This window comes from Panthera tigris, chromosome E2 (assembly GCF_018350195.1).
Source record: "Panthera tigris isolate Pti1 chromosome E2, P.tigris_Pti1_mat1.1, whole genome shotgun sequence".
NCBI lineage: Eukaryota > Metazoa > Chordata > Mammalia > Carnivora > Felidae > Panthera > Panthera tigris.
The window spans coordinates 50,333,021-50,353,796 of record NC_056674.1 but is presented as its reverse complement, the minus strand read 5'-3'; the positions used below and the strand labels follow the sequence as shown (position 1 = coordinate 50,353,796).

General features: G+C 39.8%; 1 protein-coding gene across 3 annotated transcripts in view; it reads right to left on the bottom strand.

The window, feature by feature from the left end:
- CNTNAP4 (contactin associated protein family member 4) overlaps positions 1–20,776 on the bottom strand; it is a 250,253-nt gene that overhangs the window by 63,967 nt on the left and 165,510 nt on the right. For all 3 annotated transcript variants that reach the window (XM_042969646.1, XM_042969647.1, XM_042969648.1), the window contains exons 11-13: positions 16,171–16,277; positions 12,728–12,847; positions 2,469–2,666 (exon numbers count right to left, since the gene is read on the bottom strand). In XM_042969646.1, coding sequence (XP_042825580.1) covers positions 2,469–2,666; positions 12,728–12,847; positions 16,171–16,277 — 425 coding nt within the window. The remainder of the gene's footprint in view (positions 1–2,468; positions 2,667–12,727; positions 12,848–16,170; positions 16,278–20,776) is intronic.

Below are 20,776 nucleotides of genomic sequence, written 5' to 3'. Positions count from 1 at the left end.
TGTGGGGGAGGGGCAGAGAGAGAGAGGGAATGAGACAAATACTCCGAAGCAGGCTCTGTTTTGTTTAGCACAGAGCCCGAGGCGGGGCTCGAACCCACGAAGGGTGAGATCATGACCTGAGCTGACTGTCAGTTGCCCAACCAACTGAGCCACCCAGGCACCCCTGTTCTCTCTATTTTCAAACTCAAGTTCATTCCATATGAGTTCTTGGGTGATGGACCTGACGAAAATCTGTGCATGTAACAAGCATCATCACCCTTTGTTCTACAGCCTTTTCTTTACTAGTGGCTCTCAAGCCTGGCTGCAACACCCAGATGCATGGGCACCACTGGCCATGAAGGGAGGGGTTCCTTCACACTCTATACTGTCCTCTTTACTTTGGGTGGTGCTTGCTCGCCAACCCCTTGGGGATTTTGTTTTCTGTTTCTTCCAGAGTTTGGCTGATTTGTGACTTTGATGCTTATCTTCCTTTTTGTCTTTCTTTTCTAGTTAGGCAACTCAGTTCATTTTGTTGCATCTCATTCATTTATCCTTCCATAAATAAGGTTCTCATTCTTCTTAGATTACACTTCCATATTTGCTTATCTATGTTTTTAGGTTCTAAGCATCAATGAACAATCAGTTGCATACTAAACTGCTACGTGAACTATAACCGTGATGCACCAGAGAGCTGAAAAGAGAGGAGCTCACTTCAGGCACTCTGTATGTGCTGTGCTATGTCATCCGATCACTGCCACACCCTGTGAGGTTGGTATCACTGGCCCCATGTCATAGAAGAGAAAGATTCATCTATCCAAGCTCTAAACCTAATCAAGAAGAGCCCTGGAATTTGAACCCACATCTCTCCCTGCCTTTAAGTCTTATGCTGTTTGCACTGTAACTATTTGATGGTCATTCACAAATGGGATTGAGGTTTCAGGGGGGGTAAGATGTGAGATGAGACCAGCAAGATGGGAAGGGCTGGTGGGGGTAAATGACCAAACGAGGACATTCTGAAATAGAGGAAGGAGCAAAAGGAGGAGAGGGTGTGAAGCCAGTCATAAGGGAAAGAATAATCTGGTTGTATTACATGGGTGGACAGTGAGTAGAAGAGCCGCTTAACTAGAAGCAACAAGTTCAAATGTCATCCCGAGAGTTCAAAATCTTGGGGCACCTGGGTGGCTCAGTCAGTCAAGCATCCGATTCTTGATTTCCGCTCAGGTCACGATCTCAAGGTTTTGCAAGTTTGAGCCCCAACTGGGGCTCTGTGCTGACTCTGCAGAGCCTGTTTGGGATTCTCTCTCTCTCTCTCTCTCTCTCTCTCTCTCTGTCTCTCTCTCTCTGTCCCTCTCCAGCTCCCAGCTTGCATTCTATCTCAAAATAAATAAATGAACTTAAAAAAAAAACATTCAAAATCTTTCTGCTTGACCCATATGACATATGACATTCACATATGAAATGCATGTCTTTTAAAATTGTTGTCATGGTATTCAGACCTCTCTTAAGATAACAAACAGGGGTAAACATGCGCCAAGTAGCTTTATTGTGCAGATGTCTCAGAATCTTTCTAATTTCTAAAGAAGAATATACCTCAATATTACTCCTAGAAAACTGTGTTAGGGAATGGTATGAATCAGACAAGAGTCTGTTTTGGACGGACAGCAAAGAGGAAGGCCTGGAGCTTCGTTAAGTAGAAAAGCGTCATGACGGAAGTCGTGTTTCTTAAAGCTTAATTCCCTTCAAAAAGATTAAATTCTAGATTACACATTGGGTGATGAGAAGATATGAGGGATGCCTACGGGAGGCCAGATGGAAAGCGCCTGCAGTAAATTCCAGCACTGTGCCGGCACTGGGCGGTGGGGCCCAAGGTACTGTCACATAATGAGATGTTCTAACGGGAAAACAAAACCAAACACAGAATTGAAGAGCAGACTGGTTATTAAAAGTAGAATAAAGGAAAGAGTTAAAAGATGGTTTTCTGATTTCCGATTTAAACTGCTGAATAAACTGTTTTCGGCAGCCTATTCTAATTTTCAATTTTACCCAGAGGCTAGCTGCCAACAATCCATGAAAAAAGAGTCGCACAGAATAGTCACTTTGAGAAAAGTGAGTCATATTTTCATTAACTCTCTTCCTGATAAAACAAACCGTACGTGTCACCTGCCCTTTCTAAAGGATAGACACTGAGCATTCATTGAGGATCAGAATGAAGCTCCTTTCTGTAGAGTTATCTGACTGAGGCCAGGAAGAGACTCCGAAGGCAATCGAGGTTTTGAACAAAGCTCAGAGTAAATTGACCTTGTTCTTTCTTCGGGCAAAAGCATTGCTGTGACTTCCAGACTGTGACATGTTTGCTAAGTATACAGGGGGCAGACACGCTCCGTGGCCGAATGCCACCACCACCACGGCATAATTCAAATCCTCGGGAGCTGGTTAAGTAAAGCGGCTGTGCCATGTGCACAGAGGGACAGGTGCCTCAGTTTCCTTACCTTGTTTATCGGCAAGCCGTGACTTCTTGCAGTAGTAGGTAAGCTCCTGCTCACAGTGGTCCGCAAGGTTAATTGTGGCCTGGAGCTGCTCCATGCTGGCCACGTACTCGAAAAACCCAGCATATGGGTTCTCTGGGTTAGTGTTTCTGACTCTTGTTAGGTCAGAGCCATTGTGCTGTATGACGGTCCATGCAGTTTCTTGTATGCGGAAATGGGGAAGAAAGAGAGGAGACCATCACTAGTCTGCAAAAGTTAAAATAAATAAAGAAAATCAAAATCACCTTTTATCTGAGTCAAATTTTTCTAGTCATCAAACCTCTCTGAGAGGTTTCAACACAAATGGGTTCTTAAAATATTTAAATTATAGTAAAGTGACTCTTTTCCCTTTAGTTTATACGACTGCCATGCATTTGCCATGATTTTTATTTTACGTGGCCATATAATTTAACCAGAAAATGTTTATGGTGAAAAATATTAAGAAAACTAATTATTAAAATTTGCGACACGTTTCATTTCATTGAATCCAATATTCTATTTTTTAAAGATGCATCATGATTTTACTTAAAAAAAAACAAAAAAAGCTGCCTATTATAACTATAAAACATTGTTGATTACTGACACACCCTGAATTCAGGGATGCTACGATGTGAAAAAGGTGTATCTGTGAATTTCTGAAATATTTTAAATTATATGATATAAGTGATGATTTTTCTACTCTTAAAAATTCCCTTTACCATTCCCTTTACCAGCAAAGAAAGGTCAGATTTTTATGGGCTATATATATCTCTCTCTTCAGACAACATTTAATTATGAGTGCCCATCCTTTTCTTTTTAAATCGAATTTTAAATATTCATTTTGGTATTGTGTGATGTGCATAGTTATGGAATACAAGAGGACGTTACTTCCTTGAGCTGAATGCACCTGATACAGCATCAGCAACTCAACTAAAATAAAAAATAAAATATCTTTGAGTCCTTGCTAGAGCAATCCCTATCGACACTTGAATGTCTGTAAACATTACCATCATAATGATTACCAAAATTATGAAATGAAATAAAAATCCTACAATGTTTGTAATGGAAGATAGGCATATTGTATCTAGCCTTCAACCTTCCCAGAAATTGACTTCACATTATATTTACGGTGATAGATGCAGGCACAAGAACAGATTAATCAAAAGTCCTCTGATTTAATAGGTAAGAAACAGATTGGAAGTTGTCAAAACTCTGCTATCTATGTGATGTTAAGTCACATAACTCTTCTGTATTACAGAGGACTATTCCAAATTGGAGGAAACAGTAGGTAGAATTTCCTCCCCTCTCTTTAGCTAATGCATTCACATGGATCGACAATCAAAACAAGATAAGAGATTTCACTCCCACGCCTCACCAGGTCACCAGAATTTTGAATAGAAAGGTCTGTCTGCTAAATAAGACGGGAGGCAGCTTTGACAGTCCTATTGCCTTCTATGTGTGAGTGCATCACTATTTTTCTTGGAAACAACAGCAGTTACTTTTATTTCTGCTTTGCATTTCTCCTCACCATTCAGCTTTATCAGTAAATTAATTTCCTTAAAGAGGACATGATATAAAAGCTAATGAAATTAATTATGGATGGCCAGACTGTGACATAGTATAGAGACCGTCAGGATATTTGAGTTGCAGATCTGGAATAGATGTGCCCTTAAGAAAGTCAGGTAAAATCTGAGCCTCCATTTCCAAATTTAGAAAATAAACTGGCAGAATATAGGACAATATCATAGGTCTGAAATTCTATGATTTTAGCCAACCCAACCTTCGCTATTAGAGGTTTGTAATTATTGGGGCGCTTGGGTGGCTCAGTCGGTTAAGCGTCTGACTCTTGGTCCGGCACAAGTCAGGACCTCACGGTTTGTGGGATCGAGCCCCGCCTCGGCCTGCTTGGGATTATCTCTCTCCCTCTCTCCCTGCCCCTCCCTCGCTCGCGTGTGCTCACTCGCACTCTCAAAAGAAATACATAATCTTTAAGAAAAAAAAGAAGTTCATGACCATTAATCAGGCAAATCCACTAACCTAGCCTCCACTGGAGTCTGCTTTAATTGTTCAGCAAACAATAAAATTTCCTTGTAATGAATCAATGGACAGCATACGGAAGCTCGACTCTGGCTGGGTAGCTGCCAAAGGAACAGGACAATATGCCTGCTTTTGTCTCTTTGCCTTTTGGTTCACACCGAGAGGGGCTTCCCTAGAGTTTAGCATCCACTGGGTCACAGTAAACACATGATTCTAAAGGTCTTTTAAGGGGTAAGGAATCCAAGGCTGTGGTGCACGACAGCCCTTGAAGGACCGTGCCCAGAAATGTTTCCTTTTGAAATTCTAAAATTTCAGTGCTACGGTAGTTTCTTTAAATGATTTCGTTTTTTAAAAATATTTATTCATTTTGAGGGGGGCCGGGGCAGGGAGAAGGAGAAAGAGAATCCCCAGCAGGCTCTGTACCGTCAACACAGAGCCCGGCACAGGGCTTCAACTCACGAACCGCGAGATCACGACCAGAGCCGAAATCAAGAATCAGACGCTTAACTGACTGAGCCACTCAGGTGTTGCTGATTTCATTTTTCAATAAAAAGTGCTACAAAGCATGAAGTTAAACAGATGCTGCATTTATCAGGCAATCTTGATTTCCGGGGCGAAGCAGAGACATCACGAGGAGCAATGAGAAAATGAGTGCCCAGCAGCCATGCAAAGCCCCATGTGCTTTGCAAACAGGGGAGCCTCTCACAACTATTAACCCTGAGCCTCTCTCCTGCTCTTTCAGACATGATTGCATTAGCTGATGTTTAGAAATTACAACTGTAAAGGACACAGACTTTATCATAACTTGTAACTCAGCATTTTGCGATTTATTCCATGGGGCTTTTCCACTGGCCTGGAGGCTCCCTGAGAAGAGTGATGGTTTCTGATTTGCTAACCACCGTATCTGCGGCACACAGCACGGGGGCTGGCACAACACGCCCAAAAGACTTTAGTTACAGAACTGAGGGAATAAACACATGAACGAATTAAAGACAAGGTACTCTCCAGACGAGAGTACAACCTTCAGGTTCCATGGTGGCCGTGAGCCTTGCCTTGCCTTTCAGCTGCTTTAGAACTTTGTAAACTGTCAACTCATAGTTTTGCAAAAGAGTAAGTCTGACACTGTGGAGGGCGTGACACGTTATCCTACTTCTAAGTTAACTGGTTATCTTGCCTCCTATCTGCATTCTATCCGTTTGTCTGCATCTAGCTACCGAGATCTAGATTTACTCGGGTGGAGGAAGACGGCCGCTCAGAGACACAGGAGTCTTTGGATCAGGGGCCGTCTGCCCACGGAAAATCTTAGCAGCCTCTAGGCTCTATGGCCCAATGTCCCGTGGGCCAATACAGAGAGCGCCAGATGCGCCCGCCCATGCGGGGTCTGCACCCAAGAGAGGAAACCCCCAGAAGTATGAGACTTGGAGATTACGGGCGATGGCTGGCACATCTTCTCCTCCCCTCCACAGAGGGAGAGGGGCCTTCTGGCTCTAGAATGCCACAGATCTCTGGGGAGAGGCGCCACTCCACAGGTTGTTTAAATCACTTTTGGAGTGCAGGCAAATGCATCTGGGGGGGATAAGCCTTCTCAATCTCTCCAGAGAAATTCACTATCTCTAACTTCCAAGACATATGCATATGAAATTATCCTTTAACACAGGCTTCTAGATTTAATTAATTAATGTGTTTAGTCTTATTGGCTCAGCAAGCAAGCATGGTTTTCCTTACAACAAGTAATGATTGCCCACAGATGAGCAAATTCCATCCGGCAGAAGTTCGAGGGACTCCCCTTTTCTACTATGGACGAAGCCGGGTCTTTCTCAGTCTGCACATTAATTTCAACATTACCGATGTGCCCCGAGGTCTGTTCTTTGGATTCTCCTTTGAACTGGTTGTAACATCTTACCAGTTTCCTCATGAACAATGCGTTAAAATCTTTACAATGTGTTTTTGAGCTTTTATTTTTCTATCTGCCTAAGAGTCATGATTGTATTATTATTATTTTTTTAATTATCCTCTACCAAAGGCAAAGAGAGGTAAGTTGTTGCAGTAAGGAGACACAGGGACATGAGTAAGGAAAGACAGCTGAAACGGGCAGCAAATCTATGAAATTTAATAAATACACTAAAAAAAAAAAAATGGAAAGGCAGTTTGGGTCCACCGGTGTCTTTCCCCGAAGAGATTTCTAATATATAGATTGCATGTAAAGCACCTGAGTAATTAAGAACCTGATTTATCTTAGGCTGACTGCTATTTTTTAGTGTGATAACAGTGTAAAGAAAAAACATGCTGTTTAAGCAACACTCTTGCAGAGCTCGTGTTCCTTCAGGATTAACAGCGGAGGGTGACAGATGTGATGAAAAGCTGTGAGGTCAGGTAGGAAGTGCTGTGTTCAGGAAAGCCTCGGAGATGAAAGGGAAGAGCGGCTAGTGTTCTGGGGCAAAACTGGACGTAAACAAGGCTGCATCTGAATAACGATAGTTGGTTATTAACTCTCAGAGCTATCAGGAAGGCCTGATTGTTGAAATGCCTAGAGTAAAAATAATTTTGTTGTTATAAATCTTAACGACGCTCCAGCTTTCCCAGGGGATGGTCTCAGGAGCCCCAATCTCAGAGCTTGTTTAGAGAGCAGAGGCCCAGGCCTCGGGCTTGAAAATTGAGTCAGTGAAACTAAATGTAGGAGTCTTGGTGGTGGTGCAGAAAGAATAAGGTTAAGCGACGGAATTAGCATTATCATCAAAGTTTGAAAGCCCCAGCTCAAGCACTCATCAATCGCTCCCCACTGAAACAATTGTCCTTACAATGCAATGTTTGATCATGAGACACAACGCCTTGAACCTAGAGCTATTTCATTTTAGAAAAAGCAGTGGATTTAGGGGCTCCTGGGTGGCTCAGTGCATCTGACTTTGGCTGAGGTCATGATCTGACGGTTCACGGGTTCTAGCCCCATGTCGGGCTCTGTGCTGACAGCTGGGAGCCTGAAGCCTGCTCAGATTCTGTGGCTCTCTCTCTCTGCGCCACCCCCGCCCCCCAAAAATAAACTTAAAAAAAAAAAAAGGAAAAGAAAAAGTGGATTTAGTGTAGAAGAAAAAAGCCATGTACATTTCTAAAGAGACAGTCACTGGGATTCCTATTATCCTGTCTACTTATTTTTAAATTATATTTACAGTACTCTGTTTAGAAAGAATTTTCAGTCTTGAACATAGTTGGGGAAATTATCCATTCAAAAGAAGTTTCCTTTGTAGTTTTTAGCTTGAATGCTTCAAGGTATTTAAATCCACGTGGAATCATTTGTTTGACAATGATTCTAGACTAATAACTGGATTTTTTTTAGGTTACCCATTTGCAAGTTACGGATTCAGCATTTTGCCTTGTTTTTATAATTGTTATACTTGATTTATACAACTAGAGGATATGTTACTGGCTATAAGCAACGTGACGCTGATAGAACACAGCCTTTTCTAGTGGAAAAATGTTCAGACTGGGAGAAAGGAGACAAGGTTTTAGTCCCTGATTGCTCCCTAATGATTCTTTCCCCAACCTCCCTGCTTTCCTCATTTGCAAAAACCAGATCAACAGGGAACGTTTCAAGCTGTAACATTATTTTTCACTGGGTTGTTACATTCTGGGATTGCCACTTTAGTGTGAATGTATTTCAATATTCCGGGGTTTCTGATGACACTTAGCTGATTCCTAACTGGATTATCTGTATCTGCTCTCAATGGCTTGCTTTTCAAACGGCTTTACATGTTGCGAATGTCCTCTCCAGCATCAATGCTTTCTGATCATTTTGCCGAGGCAAAATTAACCTCTGTATGTGTGCATATACATATTTCCTTCACGTCCGTCAGAGTTGTTATCGAATTAGCACGACGCTTCGTTGACTGCGATAAGGCTCGTGACTGGTAAAGCAATATGAGGAGGTAAATGTTGATTTAATAGAAAGGGAACAATTCATTCCATAAAATGAAACTCGGAATTTCCTTGTCATTTAGATAATTTAAGTGCACATGGCCTATCAATTTTGGAATTATTATCCATACAAAGATAATATATGCATGTATGTGAATATAATTCAATCCTCACTATTTGCAGTTCCTCATTATCTGGAAATCGCCTACTGCCTAAAATTTATTTGAACCCCCAAATCATGACTCGAGGCACTCTTGTACATCTACAGACATGTACACGCAGCAAAAAGCTTGAGTTGCCCAATCCACACGTACCCCCAAAAAATTTTTTTTAACAATGGCCTCGAAGTGTGGTGCTAAAGAGCTGTCTAGTATTTCGAGTGCAAGAAGGCTGTGTGACGTGCCTCATGAGAAAACAGGTGCTAGAATAAACCTCGTTGAAGTGTGAGTCACAGTGCTGTTGGTTGTGAGTTCAATGTCAATGAATTAACAGTATGTATTAAATAAGGTGTCTCTAATCCGAAACACAAGTCAAACAAGGTCATGTGTTGATCGGTTGATGAGAATGTTGGCTAATTCGGTGTCTGTTGTTGCTTTGCGGAACAGAACGATGTTATAATCACGGATAATGAGACTTGTGTGTGTATGTGTGTGGTGTGTGTCTATGTTTCGTAAAGTTTTAAAGATTACGGATACTTATCAACCTAGAGGTATCTGATTTATAGAATCAAAACCTTCTAAGCATGTGCCTGTGGATACTTCAGGATGCATTGCGGGAACACAGGATTCACAAGGACGCGGGGATAGATTGTTAAATGTCACTCACCACCCAAGCTGTACGAACAGGAAAAATCAAAAAGTTATTTGACACTTAAATTCCTGTATTTCACTGTAAAGTCTTCCCTTCCTCTCTGTGAAGTATTTTCAAATGTATTATGTTTCAGCCTCACATAATGGAACAGTCTGTTTTGTGAAGCTGGAGAAGCACAGGTCCAAAGCAGCGATTCTCAAAGCTAGGTACAACTGGGGAGACGTGTAAAATATCGATTCTGTTCTCACCGCAACCACGTTGTCAGAACCTGACTCGAGTGCTGCCTGGGGGTCCGTGCTGGGTACAAGAGGGAACGTCACTGAAGGGACACGCATGCGGGAATCATGTGTCTTAGGGTGCTTTGGCGTGGGGGCAGTGCCCGAATGTTTGTGCCCCCCTCCATTCATATGTTGAATCATCGGGTAATTAGGTCATGAGGGTGGGGATCAGTCGTCTTGTAAAAGAGACCCCAGAGACCCTCTTCCATCACATGAGAATGCCAGAAGTCTGTGGCCCAGGAGAGACCCTCAGCTGACTATGCTGGTGCCACGAGCTTGGACTTCCCAGTCTCTAAAACTGTAAGAAACGAATTTCTGTTGTTTGTAAGCTACCCAGTCTGTGGTTATTTTGCTACAGCAGCTCAAACGGACTAAGACAGGCAATGCCTTCAATGACTGTGAGAACAAATGGAAGACGCCTAGCTGTGTTACATGAAAAACCTTTGAAGATACAGTCTAATTTTCTAATTTTCCCAAATATCTGTTGCCATGGTTTCAGCACCATCCTCCAGGTTTTAGAATTACACATTAATCCAAAGGAACTTTTGCTCCCACATTCAACAGCCTTTCTCAGTATCTCCTTTGAATGTGTCACAGACATCTCAAACTCAACATGTGTAAAATTCTGACCGAGCTGCTGGTCTTTGCCCTCAAACCTTTTCTGACCACCTCTCAAATGTCGGCAACTCGACCACTCCAGCTGCCCAAGCCAAAACGTGGTGTTATTTTGGTTTCCTTTTGTTTTCTCACATCTCACACGTACTTGGTGAGAAAGTCAAAACTGCCTCCACCATCCACACTGCTATTGTCTACCATCACCCTCTTGCCTGGATTCTTGCACTACTTGAACTGGTTGTCCAAGCGGGTTTCCACTCCTACTACAGACATACAGAGACACATACATTATACACACGTACACATAGATCTGCATCTTATGTATAGCCATGCCTGTGGAGTGTATGTGTGTATACGCATGTGTGTGTATGTGTGGACCCCTGCTCCTAGATGGGCATTTCCCAACACTGGAGCCATCATGATCCCACGGAAGGCAGAGTGCATCCATCGGTGCTTAAAAGTCCCCAGTGTCTTCTCATCTCATTCAAAGTAAATATCAGGGACTTCACAACATTGTTGTAAGGACCTCGTGACTTCCCCGCCTGCCCCTGCCTTACTCGACTCTCTTGCTCTCCCGCTACTCCCAGATAACTTGCCACACTCCTACCACATGAGATTTGTTGCTGTTTTCTGAAAGCACCTGGGAAGATCACTGCTCTCAGCACTTAGCACTTGCTATTTCCTTTGCCTGGAAGGTTCTTGCCCCAGATAGTCACTGCCTGATTTTTAAGTAGTGAATCTTCCTCTGAAACACCTCCTACTTCAATTTAATATTTCCTTTTTCTGTTTGTTTTGCTCCAGAAAACTGTGACTTACTGACACAGAGCTATTCAATGTAAACTTTTGGCCACGATGGAATAGGCAGCTGCTGAGCAGTTAAAATATGGCCAGTGAGGTTGGAAAACGGGACGGTTAACTTAATCTTGTTTTTATTAATTTAAATTTAAAATGTATTTCAACTCATTTAGCTTTATTAATTAGTTTTTATTAAATTTGAATCGAGGGTCGCTTGGGTGGCTCAGTCGGTTGAGCGTCCGACCTCGGCTCAGGGCATGACCTCACTGTTCGTCAGTTTGAGTCCCGTATCGGGCTCTGTGCTGACAGCTCAGAGCCTGGAACCTGCTTCGGATTCTGTGTCTCCCTCTCTCTCCGTCCCTCCCCCACTCACACTCTAAATTCCTCTCTGTCAAAAATAAATAAACATTTAAAAAATTGAATCAAAATAGGCATTTGTTACAAGTGGCTACTACAGTAGACGGCACAGTTCATCCAGAATCCATTTTTTTGGGTTTGATGATGCAGAGATCAAGATTCCTTTTTATCACATTTATATACACCCCCGCCCCTCCCCCTGTTGGCTCCCCAGCACCACTGGTTGAAAGACCATATTCCCTTCACTGTGTATCAATGCCTTTGGAGTAAGTCAACTATCCATATGGTTCTTCGTGTCCCTTCAAATCTGCTGATAAATCTTAGAAACTGCGTTCCAGTTTTCACCAAAGCAATTATATCAACAAATAAATACTCCACTGGAATTTTAATTAAGATTTTCACGGAATCAATACCTACATGGGAAGAATTGAGATTTATACTATACTGAGTTTCCCAATCAATGAAATTTTTACATTTCCCCATCTAGTTAGAATTTCAATTTATCTCATGAGCATTTTATCCTTATCTATATAGAAACCATGCATATCTTTCGTTAGATTTATTACCTTCTATTTGAGATTTTTTTACGCTATTGAAAATAAAATCTAAAACTTCATTTTGCTTATTGCTGGTATACAGACATGAAATTAGTTTTTATATTAACTTGATACCCAGTGATCACCCTAAAGTTTATCTGTAAATTATGGAGAATATTCTCAATATATCACCTGGCCGAGGACAAATAATGAGAACCTTAGTTCTACCTTTCCAGTACTTTGATCCTTCCTTTCTTTCTCTTGCTTTATTGCACTGGCAAGGACCTCTATCCCATACAGTGGTGAACAGAGTGATAATAGCAGGCATCTTGTGTTAATGCTGGTAACACAGGTAAAGATTTCAATATTTCACCATGAAGTATGAATGTGCTGGAGAGTTTTTTGTGAGTGCTCTTTAACAAAGTAAGGAAATTTCCTTCCGTTGGTAATTTATTGAGTTTTCATTTTCTCCCTTTTCATAAGTGGATGTTGCATTTAATCAAACACATTTTCCATGACTATTAATACCTATTTAAATGTATGTAAGTAACAAATTCAAGAATACAAGTTATGTTTACCTACATTTAAAAAGTAAATTATTTTCCAAAGCTTTCACATGTATCAATCTTCTCAGAGAAATAAAGTCTGTCCTTTTTGTTTGGAGACTTAATAAGATACTTCATTATTAGATGTTCTACCCAGATACTGCATTCATTGAAAATAATAAAACATTTTAAATCATTACCATTAAACTATTTTTTAAAGATTTATGTTGAGCTCTTTCGCTGAACAATATACATTTTAATCAAGTTGCAAATTAGGCCAACTTTCTACTGGTTTCATTTTAATTTTGTGTGTTTAAAGCTTCATGCAAATTTAACTATTAAATGAAAATTGATTAACTCACCAGTCATATTGCAATATAGAAGAAAGGGTTCCAGGGGACCACTTCCATCTGTATCTATATAGTAAAACCCTGAAGTATTTCCTCTGTGCTTATAGGATTCACATGACTGCTCATAGATAGCTGTAAAAAAAAATGGACCATCATAAATGGAATAGTATAAAATGAATCTCTGAAGTTCTAATTTGGACACAAAACACTCCAAGTGCTGAAATGTAATATGTACATTACTGACCGGGAGAAAAGACAGGACACACTTTAAAACTCATTCTTTTTTTAAAAAAAAATAACTAATATGGATGAAAGTAGGTTATATAGAGAAAGGCAGAATGAGGTTGAATTGCATGGCATTTCTTTCTGTCATTAAAGGAATATGAGATTACTGAGTCAAAATAAAAAAATATTTTTTTACATTAGGTAAAACAACAAAAGAGACAGTATGTGTTTTAAATGTTAACATATAAGTACGCTGTAACACCCATTTTGGACATCCATTCAAATGGATCTTGTGACATCCACTTTGGAATTTCTAATTCTAGCGTCACCTAACATCTGAAACACAATAGTGTAATCTCCTTAAATAATCTGCTATTATCCAATAATTATGAAATAGAAAGGTTTTAAATAATGTTGTAACAATTCTCCTTTCTCACAAAAATTACTTAAAAAAAATAATGACCAGCAAAGCTCTTCATCAATAATTTTAAAAGTAATTTACAAAAGAAACTTTCTCTAATTCTCTGTAATGAGAATTTAAGATAATTAAAACTGGAGGCAGAAGAAATATCTATATTAAATATTCCTTCAAGTGGTCTCAATATGTTTTGATCCATAATTGGATGGGTTTTTTTTTTTAAAGTTCATTTATTTACTTTGAGAGAGAGAAAGCATGAGCAGGAGACAGGCAGAGACAGGGAGAGAGGATCCCAAGCAGCCTCCACACTGTCAGTGCAGAACCCAACAAGGGGCCTGATCCCAGAAACCATGAGATCATGACCTGAGAAGAAATCAAGAGTTGGATGTTTAACTGACTGAGCCCCCAGGTGTCCCCATAATTGGACGTTTTTGATTATACAATTATACATTTGCCATGTACAAGTTTTGATATTAATAGCTATATATGATACACACATCGCATTGAACACTTGGTCAAATGTACTGATAATTTTCATAAAGCTTTTGATTTTATGAAATGAGAAATAAGTCATACCCTGAATGTCCTTCCTTGATCTAGTCTAAATTTTGGAAAATTATGTTAATGACTTTTTAGGCAATATGAAATAATGTTAACTAATTTGCTCAATGTTACTGAAATTTCAGATAATCATACAAATTTACTTCCCTATACCTCCACCTTCTGATGGTTTTATTTTATTCCTATTATATATTACATAGACAAGAATTTAAGCATGGGTTGTTTTCTAGTCACATTTATATTTTGTGCAGTGAAACAGGCATGTAAAAATGGTTATTTTATTCACTTCTGCACACATATACATACGTTCATAAATTCTTTGAAGGCGGCTGGCAGGAGATATACATAACTTGAGAGTCAGGGTTGGTATTAGAAAGGACACATGATTGAGGTGCCTGGATGGCTCAGTTGGTTAACTATCTGACTTGATTTTGGCTGAAGTAGTGATCTCACAGTTTACGGGTTCGAGCCCCATGTCAGGCTCTGCAGTGATAGTGCAGAGCCTGCTTGGGATTCTCTCTCTTCCCCTCTTTCTCTGCCCTTACCCTATTCGTACTCTCTCTCTCTCTCTCTCAAAATAAATAAATAAACTTTGAAAAAGAAAGGACACATGATTCCATGATGGTAATTGGGAGTACATTTGCTTCGTGTGTATTGCTTGACTCTTTATAATATGAATGTTTATAACATATTATTTTCTAATAAAACCTTTTAAAGACTCCATCCCTGCCCGTTCTCTATTTATGCTAACGACAGTGAAGACTTCACTACAACCAAGTTTGTCCTCCTGGCCCCATTTCTCAGAATGTTTATTGGCCAAAACCCTTCAGCTCCATCTGGACTACCTGTTCAAGAACCTAGTAAGTTAACTCCATGCTTAGAGCAAAATGTGGCCATAAACAAAAATACTTTATCAACCAGTTTTTTTCCCTCAGAATGTAAATATTTAGATTCATTCATAACAATTACAAACAAAGGGTCAATTAAAACACATTGAATTAGCGTTTTGTTGGGAGTTACTACAATTAGGAAGGTGGTGGAAAAAGTCAACTAGACTGGCCTTCTGCTACTGGACCTGGCTCAAGTAACTTGGTCTCTAGTTACAGCGAGGCGTGGCCTTCGCAACAGTAGGCATCCTTCATGATGCGAACATAAGCTGATGCCTAAGAATGACCCTGGCTGCAGTGGTGCAGGCTTGAGGGTGACACCAGGAGCCCCTCCCGCTCACGCCCTCCTCAGCCCCGAATCAGGACCTCTGAGGGTCCCTTCCAGAACCTGCAGGGCTGGGAGCCTGGGATGCTAACTCTCCACTCCGACAGGAGTAAAAGTAGCACACGGTGAAGAGACTGCGAATGGAGAGACTGATGACTGCATAGAACACCCTCGCCTGAGGTCAAGGCTATGGGACATCGTAGTAGGAGAGAGGTCGCTCAGCAGTGTCTGTAATAATGTGAAAAAGTGGGAGAGAAAAATGGGCGTTTAGATCTCCCCGTCCTATGTACTGAAAAAGTGGACATCAAAATGGCATATCAGTCTTACTTACAATGCATGCAAACACTTCATCAGAAAACCTGCATGGTTTATAATATACATAGAGTATTTATTGGTTGTGCTCCCAGGCTCTGAAGCACAATTCCAAGAGTTCACATACTCAGTGTCCCTCAGTTATTGAAGGGGCCTTGGGCAAGGTGATTAGTCTCTCTCTGTTATTTCATGAGTAAACTAGGGATAATAATACTAACCTACTAATTCAGTGAATTTGGAACATCAGAATTCAATGAATTGGGACATATAAAATATTATATCAGTACCTGCATTTAGAAAACATTCAATAAAATGAACTATTATGATTAACATCGTTACCTGCCATGCTTATTTCATTATTCTCACTAACGGGGTTATGAGAATTTAAGGATTACTCATTCTGTATTATTTATTATTTATTCATTATCTATGTTTATTCACTATTTATATTTATCCTTAGCTGCCTTTTATTTTTTTCGATATACATTTCTCCTTTGCCAGCTCTCCTACTCTTTTCTATCCTGTTTTATGTTACCTACTTCTATAAGCTACTTCGACAACTTTGTGCAAAGAGGTATGGATTTAAAATAAACTAGGAATCAACTGGACGCTAAAATTCAGGCCTGCACGTTCCAATCCACGGACATATATGCGCACAGCCACGAAAAGGGAAATGGAACAAGGAAATCGGAACAGAGGCAAGAAGAAGCAAGTGTGTTCGGCTTACAGTTGTGGCAAGTAGCTCCCGTGTAGCCAGTGTTTGCACAGTTGCAGTGAAAGGTATTCCAGGACTGGGAACATTCACCGCCATGTTCACAGTAGTTGGGCAAACACCTACAAAAAGGTGCAGATACAATCACTACTTTTCATTTTGAGCTGTCATAAACTGTTGGTCATGGTCATGTGAGAGAAGAATGTCCACAGTACCAGAAAGGGTAAATTTAACATGACTAATGGTTATTCAGTCTGTCATTAAGGTGCTTTAATCACAGAACCAAACCTTAGATCAATAGCTGCATCAGATTTCAACCAATTCTCGTTGGTTGTGACTGCTTAATTTTCAACATGTCCTGCTACATCAGAGCACTTTCTTTTCCCTAAGTAAACATAACACTAATTCAATATGCTGCCAGAAATACCAATAGCTTACATAAAATAACAACACTCAATCTTAGTGATTTCCTACACTGAATATTTAAAGAAACAAGAATAAAAAAGAGAGAAGAAAAGAAGTAAGACAGAGGGACATCTTTATTCACTTTTTGAGTAGAGTGAATACCTCTAGGAATGTTGAAGTTTCATTGGACAGGCACACAAATTCATAGCAGTGTGTTGGGGTGCTCTAGGATGCTGAATGGAACTCACAGGGGCTCCCAGGATATTTGAACTTTTCCAGAGAAATACAGGCATACTCAATATCTGCCCAAACTTGCACAATTTCCTGCTTGAGGTAGTTCAATGTCAACATTAGATCATAATACATTCCTTTCAATGATGTCCCATATTTAAGAACCTGGGTTTTCAGTAGTTGCTAAAAAACTGAAACCATGTGAAACCATGTGAAATCAGTGTTGAACAAAAATGAGGGTGGCAGTGTCTGACCTGATCCCAAGTTTTGAAAAGTTGTGCAATACTCAACAGATAAACACGTGTAATTGTGAAGTAGCTGTGTTGAATTCAAAATAAAATTAAAATATTTTTCAAATTATATATATACATATATATAATCTACATATATAAGTTACAATATATATTATGTATGTATATTCCATTTTCAAAGGCTTACTAAATTTTAGGACATATCTATAAAGTTGTTTGGACCTAAGTTACATCTTAAATGAAGGTGTTAGTTATATCTTTTGGCTTGGAACACTATGAAAAAATTACTGAACTATATAAGGCACTGTGGCCAAAAAACTTGGGGAGCTTCTGGTATCGACCTGAAGAGCCCTGATCAGATTATGGATGCTTTTCAGTATTGATATGGAAAGATCTATTGAGACCAAAGTTTGAAATGCTCGCCATTACTCCCAAACAAAAAATTAAACTGCAAAGCCTATCAAGAATATATTCATGCTTGGGGTTTCTGCCACCTCCTTTATTAAAACGAAGGATGGGAACTTTGTGTTCTGCTCATAGGATTTCTCCAATTTTAACTGAAAACAATGCCAGTGAATTTTCCTGATTATAAAAAACAGATATCCACTGTACAAAAAATCAAACAACCCAGGACACAGCAGAGGAGAAATATGGTTTATAATCTCATATATAAAAATCACCATTACAAATATATACATGCATGCGCATGCATATATAAACGTATATATGCCTTTGTGTGTGTGATTATGTTCATAAATAAAATCGTATGTTATTTTCCAACCTCCTTCTTAAGGATTCACAAATAAATAGTGGGCATCTTTCTACGCCAATTAAGTTTATATATATTTTAGTATTTTTATAGATTCACAGGAATCCATTCAGGAATGTTTCATGCTGTACGTATTTTTTTAAGCATTTCAGATCAGTAACAATCTAGAAGAAAGAGGTAGATTAAAAAACTTAAGACACGACAAATCCTAGTTGGTGATCAGAAAAGAAAAGGACAGCAGGCTCACGGACCTCAGCCATGCTTTAAAAGATATAAGTGGCTACCTAAGATCCTAAAGAATGAATAATCAGTGTGATACATGTGCCATTTCTATTTGATTTGCTGCTGCTGAAAGATATTGAATTCATTTTCCTTGATTCTTGTTAGACCTGACTTTTCGCCTCTTTTAAGTACAATGTGAAGACTGGATTGTGGGTGGTGTTGAAATTCACCGTGTAGTAGCCTCTCCTGACAACTAGTAAGTAACCTAGAGTAAATTACATTGTAGAGTGAAGGACTGATTTTCATTCAGTGTTCTCAACAATTTACGCTCTTCTCTTTCCTTAGTCATTCTCTGTAGCCTCCAACACTTTTCTGTTGATATTTGTCATTATTTTCGCTGTTCATAATGGGCCGGGGATACGGACAGCAGCCCCCTTTGTGGTTCTGTCCTCACCTCGCCGAGGGACTGGCCTCCCTCGGCCCTCAGGCACCCAGATTTCTGACTTAGGGTCACTTCCCCTGTATGTCCATAGAGGACAGGGGCAGGGCTTCTAGGTGAGTGTGCGTGTGTGAATGTGGATAAGGGAGATGTGAGTGTGTAAGGGGTGTGGGAATGTTCTTGTAAGTGTGCGCATGTGTGTGTGCATGTGCGTGGATTAGTAAGTAAGGAGGCGCCAGAATGTGCAAATAAAGAGTGTATTGTAAAGACTGGATGTGGTAAAGCTTTGGAAGCGTGTGAGTGAGCACACAAATGTGTACACACGTATGAAAGGCTGTTCGTCTGTGTGTAAAGAGTATGTGCGAATGACTGTACAAAGGTGAGTGTGAGCATGTGTGTAAATATATGTACACCTTTACATGTAGATCTGATCCAACTTAAAGTTACAGTAAAAAAGGAGCTACATTTGTTTACGTTCCTGTCAGATTTTTAAGTATATTTTTCACGTTCCTGTTTATTTTTCACTGCAATGTATTAAACCATCAAATTATGTGTTTATTATATGTAGCTTGAATAGGAACCACCATAGATGTGAATGTGCGCCCAGGGGGCTGTGCAGTTTGGCAGGCAGACATTTCAGTGGGACCTGGCCAGCCCCAGAGCGCTGAGATCGGATGCGGGCTCTCTCCTGAGCTGCGTCCTCTTAGCCAACCTCACCTCTCTGTGCACCTGCTCTCAGATTTACAAGAAACAAACACTACCAGGAAGAGACTCTAAGGGTGTTTTGTGAGGGTTACTTTAAATACACATTAATTAATTTAAAATTCATTTTAGGGAGCGCCCCTCTATCTGCTAAATGGGACACTGTCCAATTCATAAATCATTTAATATACCCAATGAGATCTTTAACATTAAAAAATAAATAGGCAAAATTCATTTTAGAATGGTCGTTACACAGTCTCTCACACACGTACACGTTCACAAGCTTACTCACATATCCAGAAGCACCTCCCACACTCATGCAAATCCTTACATACACCGCCACACAGCTCCTCACATGCTAACTTGTACATATACACACACTCACACACATCAACGCTATTCCCACACACGTGCACACACTTGTAGGTCATTCACACATGCATTCCCAGACTCCTTACACACTTGCATCATCCTTACACATAGTCACTCAAACTCACAGATTTAAATACTAATTCATGTTAAGTGCTGAGAATACAGCCTGGTAAACAAATTTTTTTTAAAAAGAGACTTTATTTAATAATGCTTGGAAGCTATGTCAATAGGTATAGCATAGACGACCAAAATAAATGGATATACGTTTTCTTCTGAATATAAGAAAATGAGTCAAGAAATACTTTTGGAAACTTAAAAGGTAAACATACACAAAAATTACTTTCATTTTTGCTATTATTTTTAATACTGCTAGGGTTACTATTAGTCTTAAGTTTTTCTTAAAAAAAGAAAGCATGTATAGCCACGATCTATCCACAATTTGCTCACTCTTTCTGAAAAGTCTTCTCAAAGTGTGGTACTAAAACCATACATTCTCCAACTGGGCTATAAACCACAGTCCTCTGTTTTACAAGTGTGCATCTCCAGAAAGGAGGCAATCCAGCTTCCTCAGGTAAAATGGCAGCTTCGGAGAAACCCAGTTTGGAGAAGTGTGGCTCCACCAGCACCAAAGGAATTGTCTACAATCTAAGATGGTTAACACGACTATCACTGATTGTGGATGACTGAATCTCCCCGCAGATCCTAATGATTGTTAGCCACTTGAAAGTGAGCCCTACCTCTTCAGAGCTGGCATGCCCTTCCCCAAATGGGGATGAAGGTTCTAGAGCTGATGTGGACGTAACTATGGAGAAGGTCACTGTCATTTAGTACCAAAATCAAGCCAACTGAGGTTTACTGTCTAAAGTCTTCCTTTACGTATCATCTTTCATTATAGAAGGAATTATTTTAGCTACAAATTGGGTTAAATAGATAAATGCATATTCCTAAAGAGGAAAGTATGGCCTTTTAATCCATTGCTAAATGAGATTACAATTATTTTTTTTCTACACACAACACAACACCTATTAGTGTTCAAAACAGGATCCACAGGCACTGACAGACTAACAGTCTATTAGATATAACACACATCATATATAACAGTTATAATATATACGTTTATGTTGATAAAATGTCTCATGCAAATCAAAAGTTATTTTTAAAGCTCAGTATTTATATTTATTCAAAGTATATATTGAACACCTCTACAGGGTAGGAGCTAAGCCTGGCACA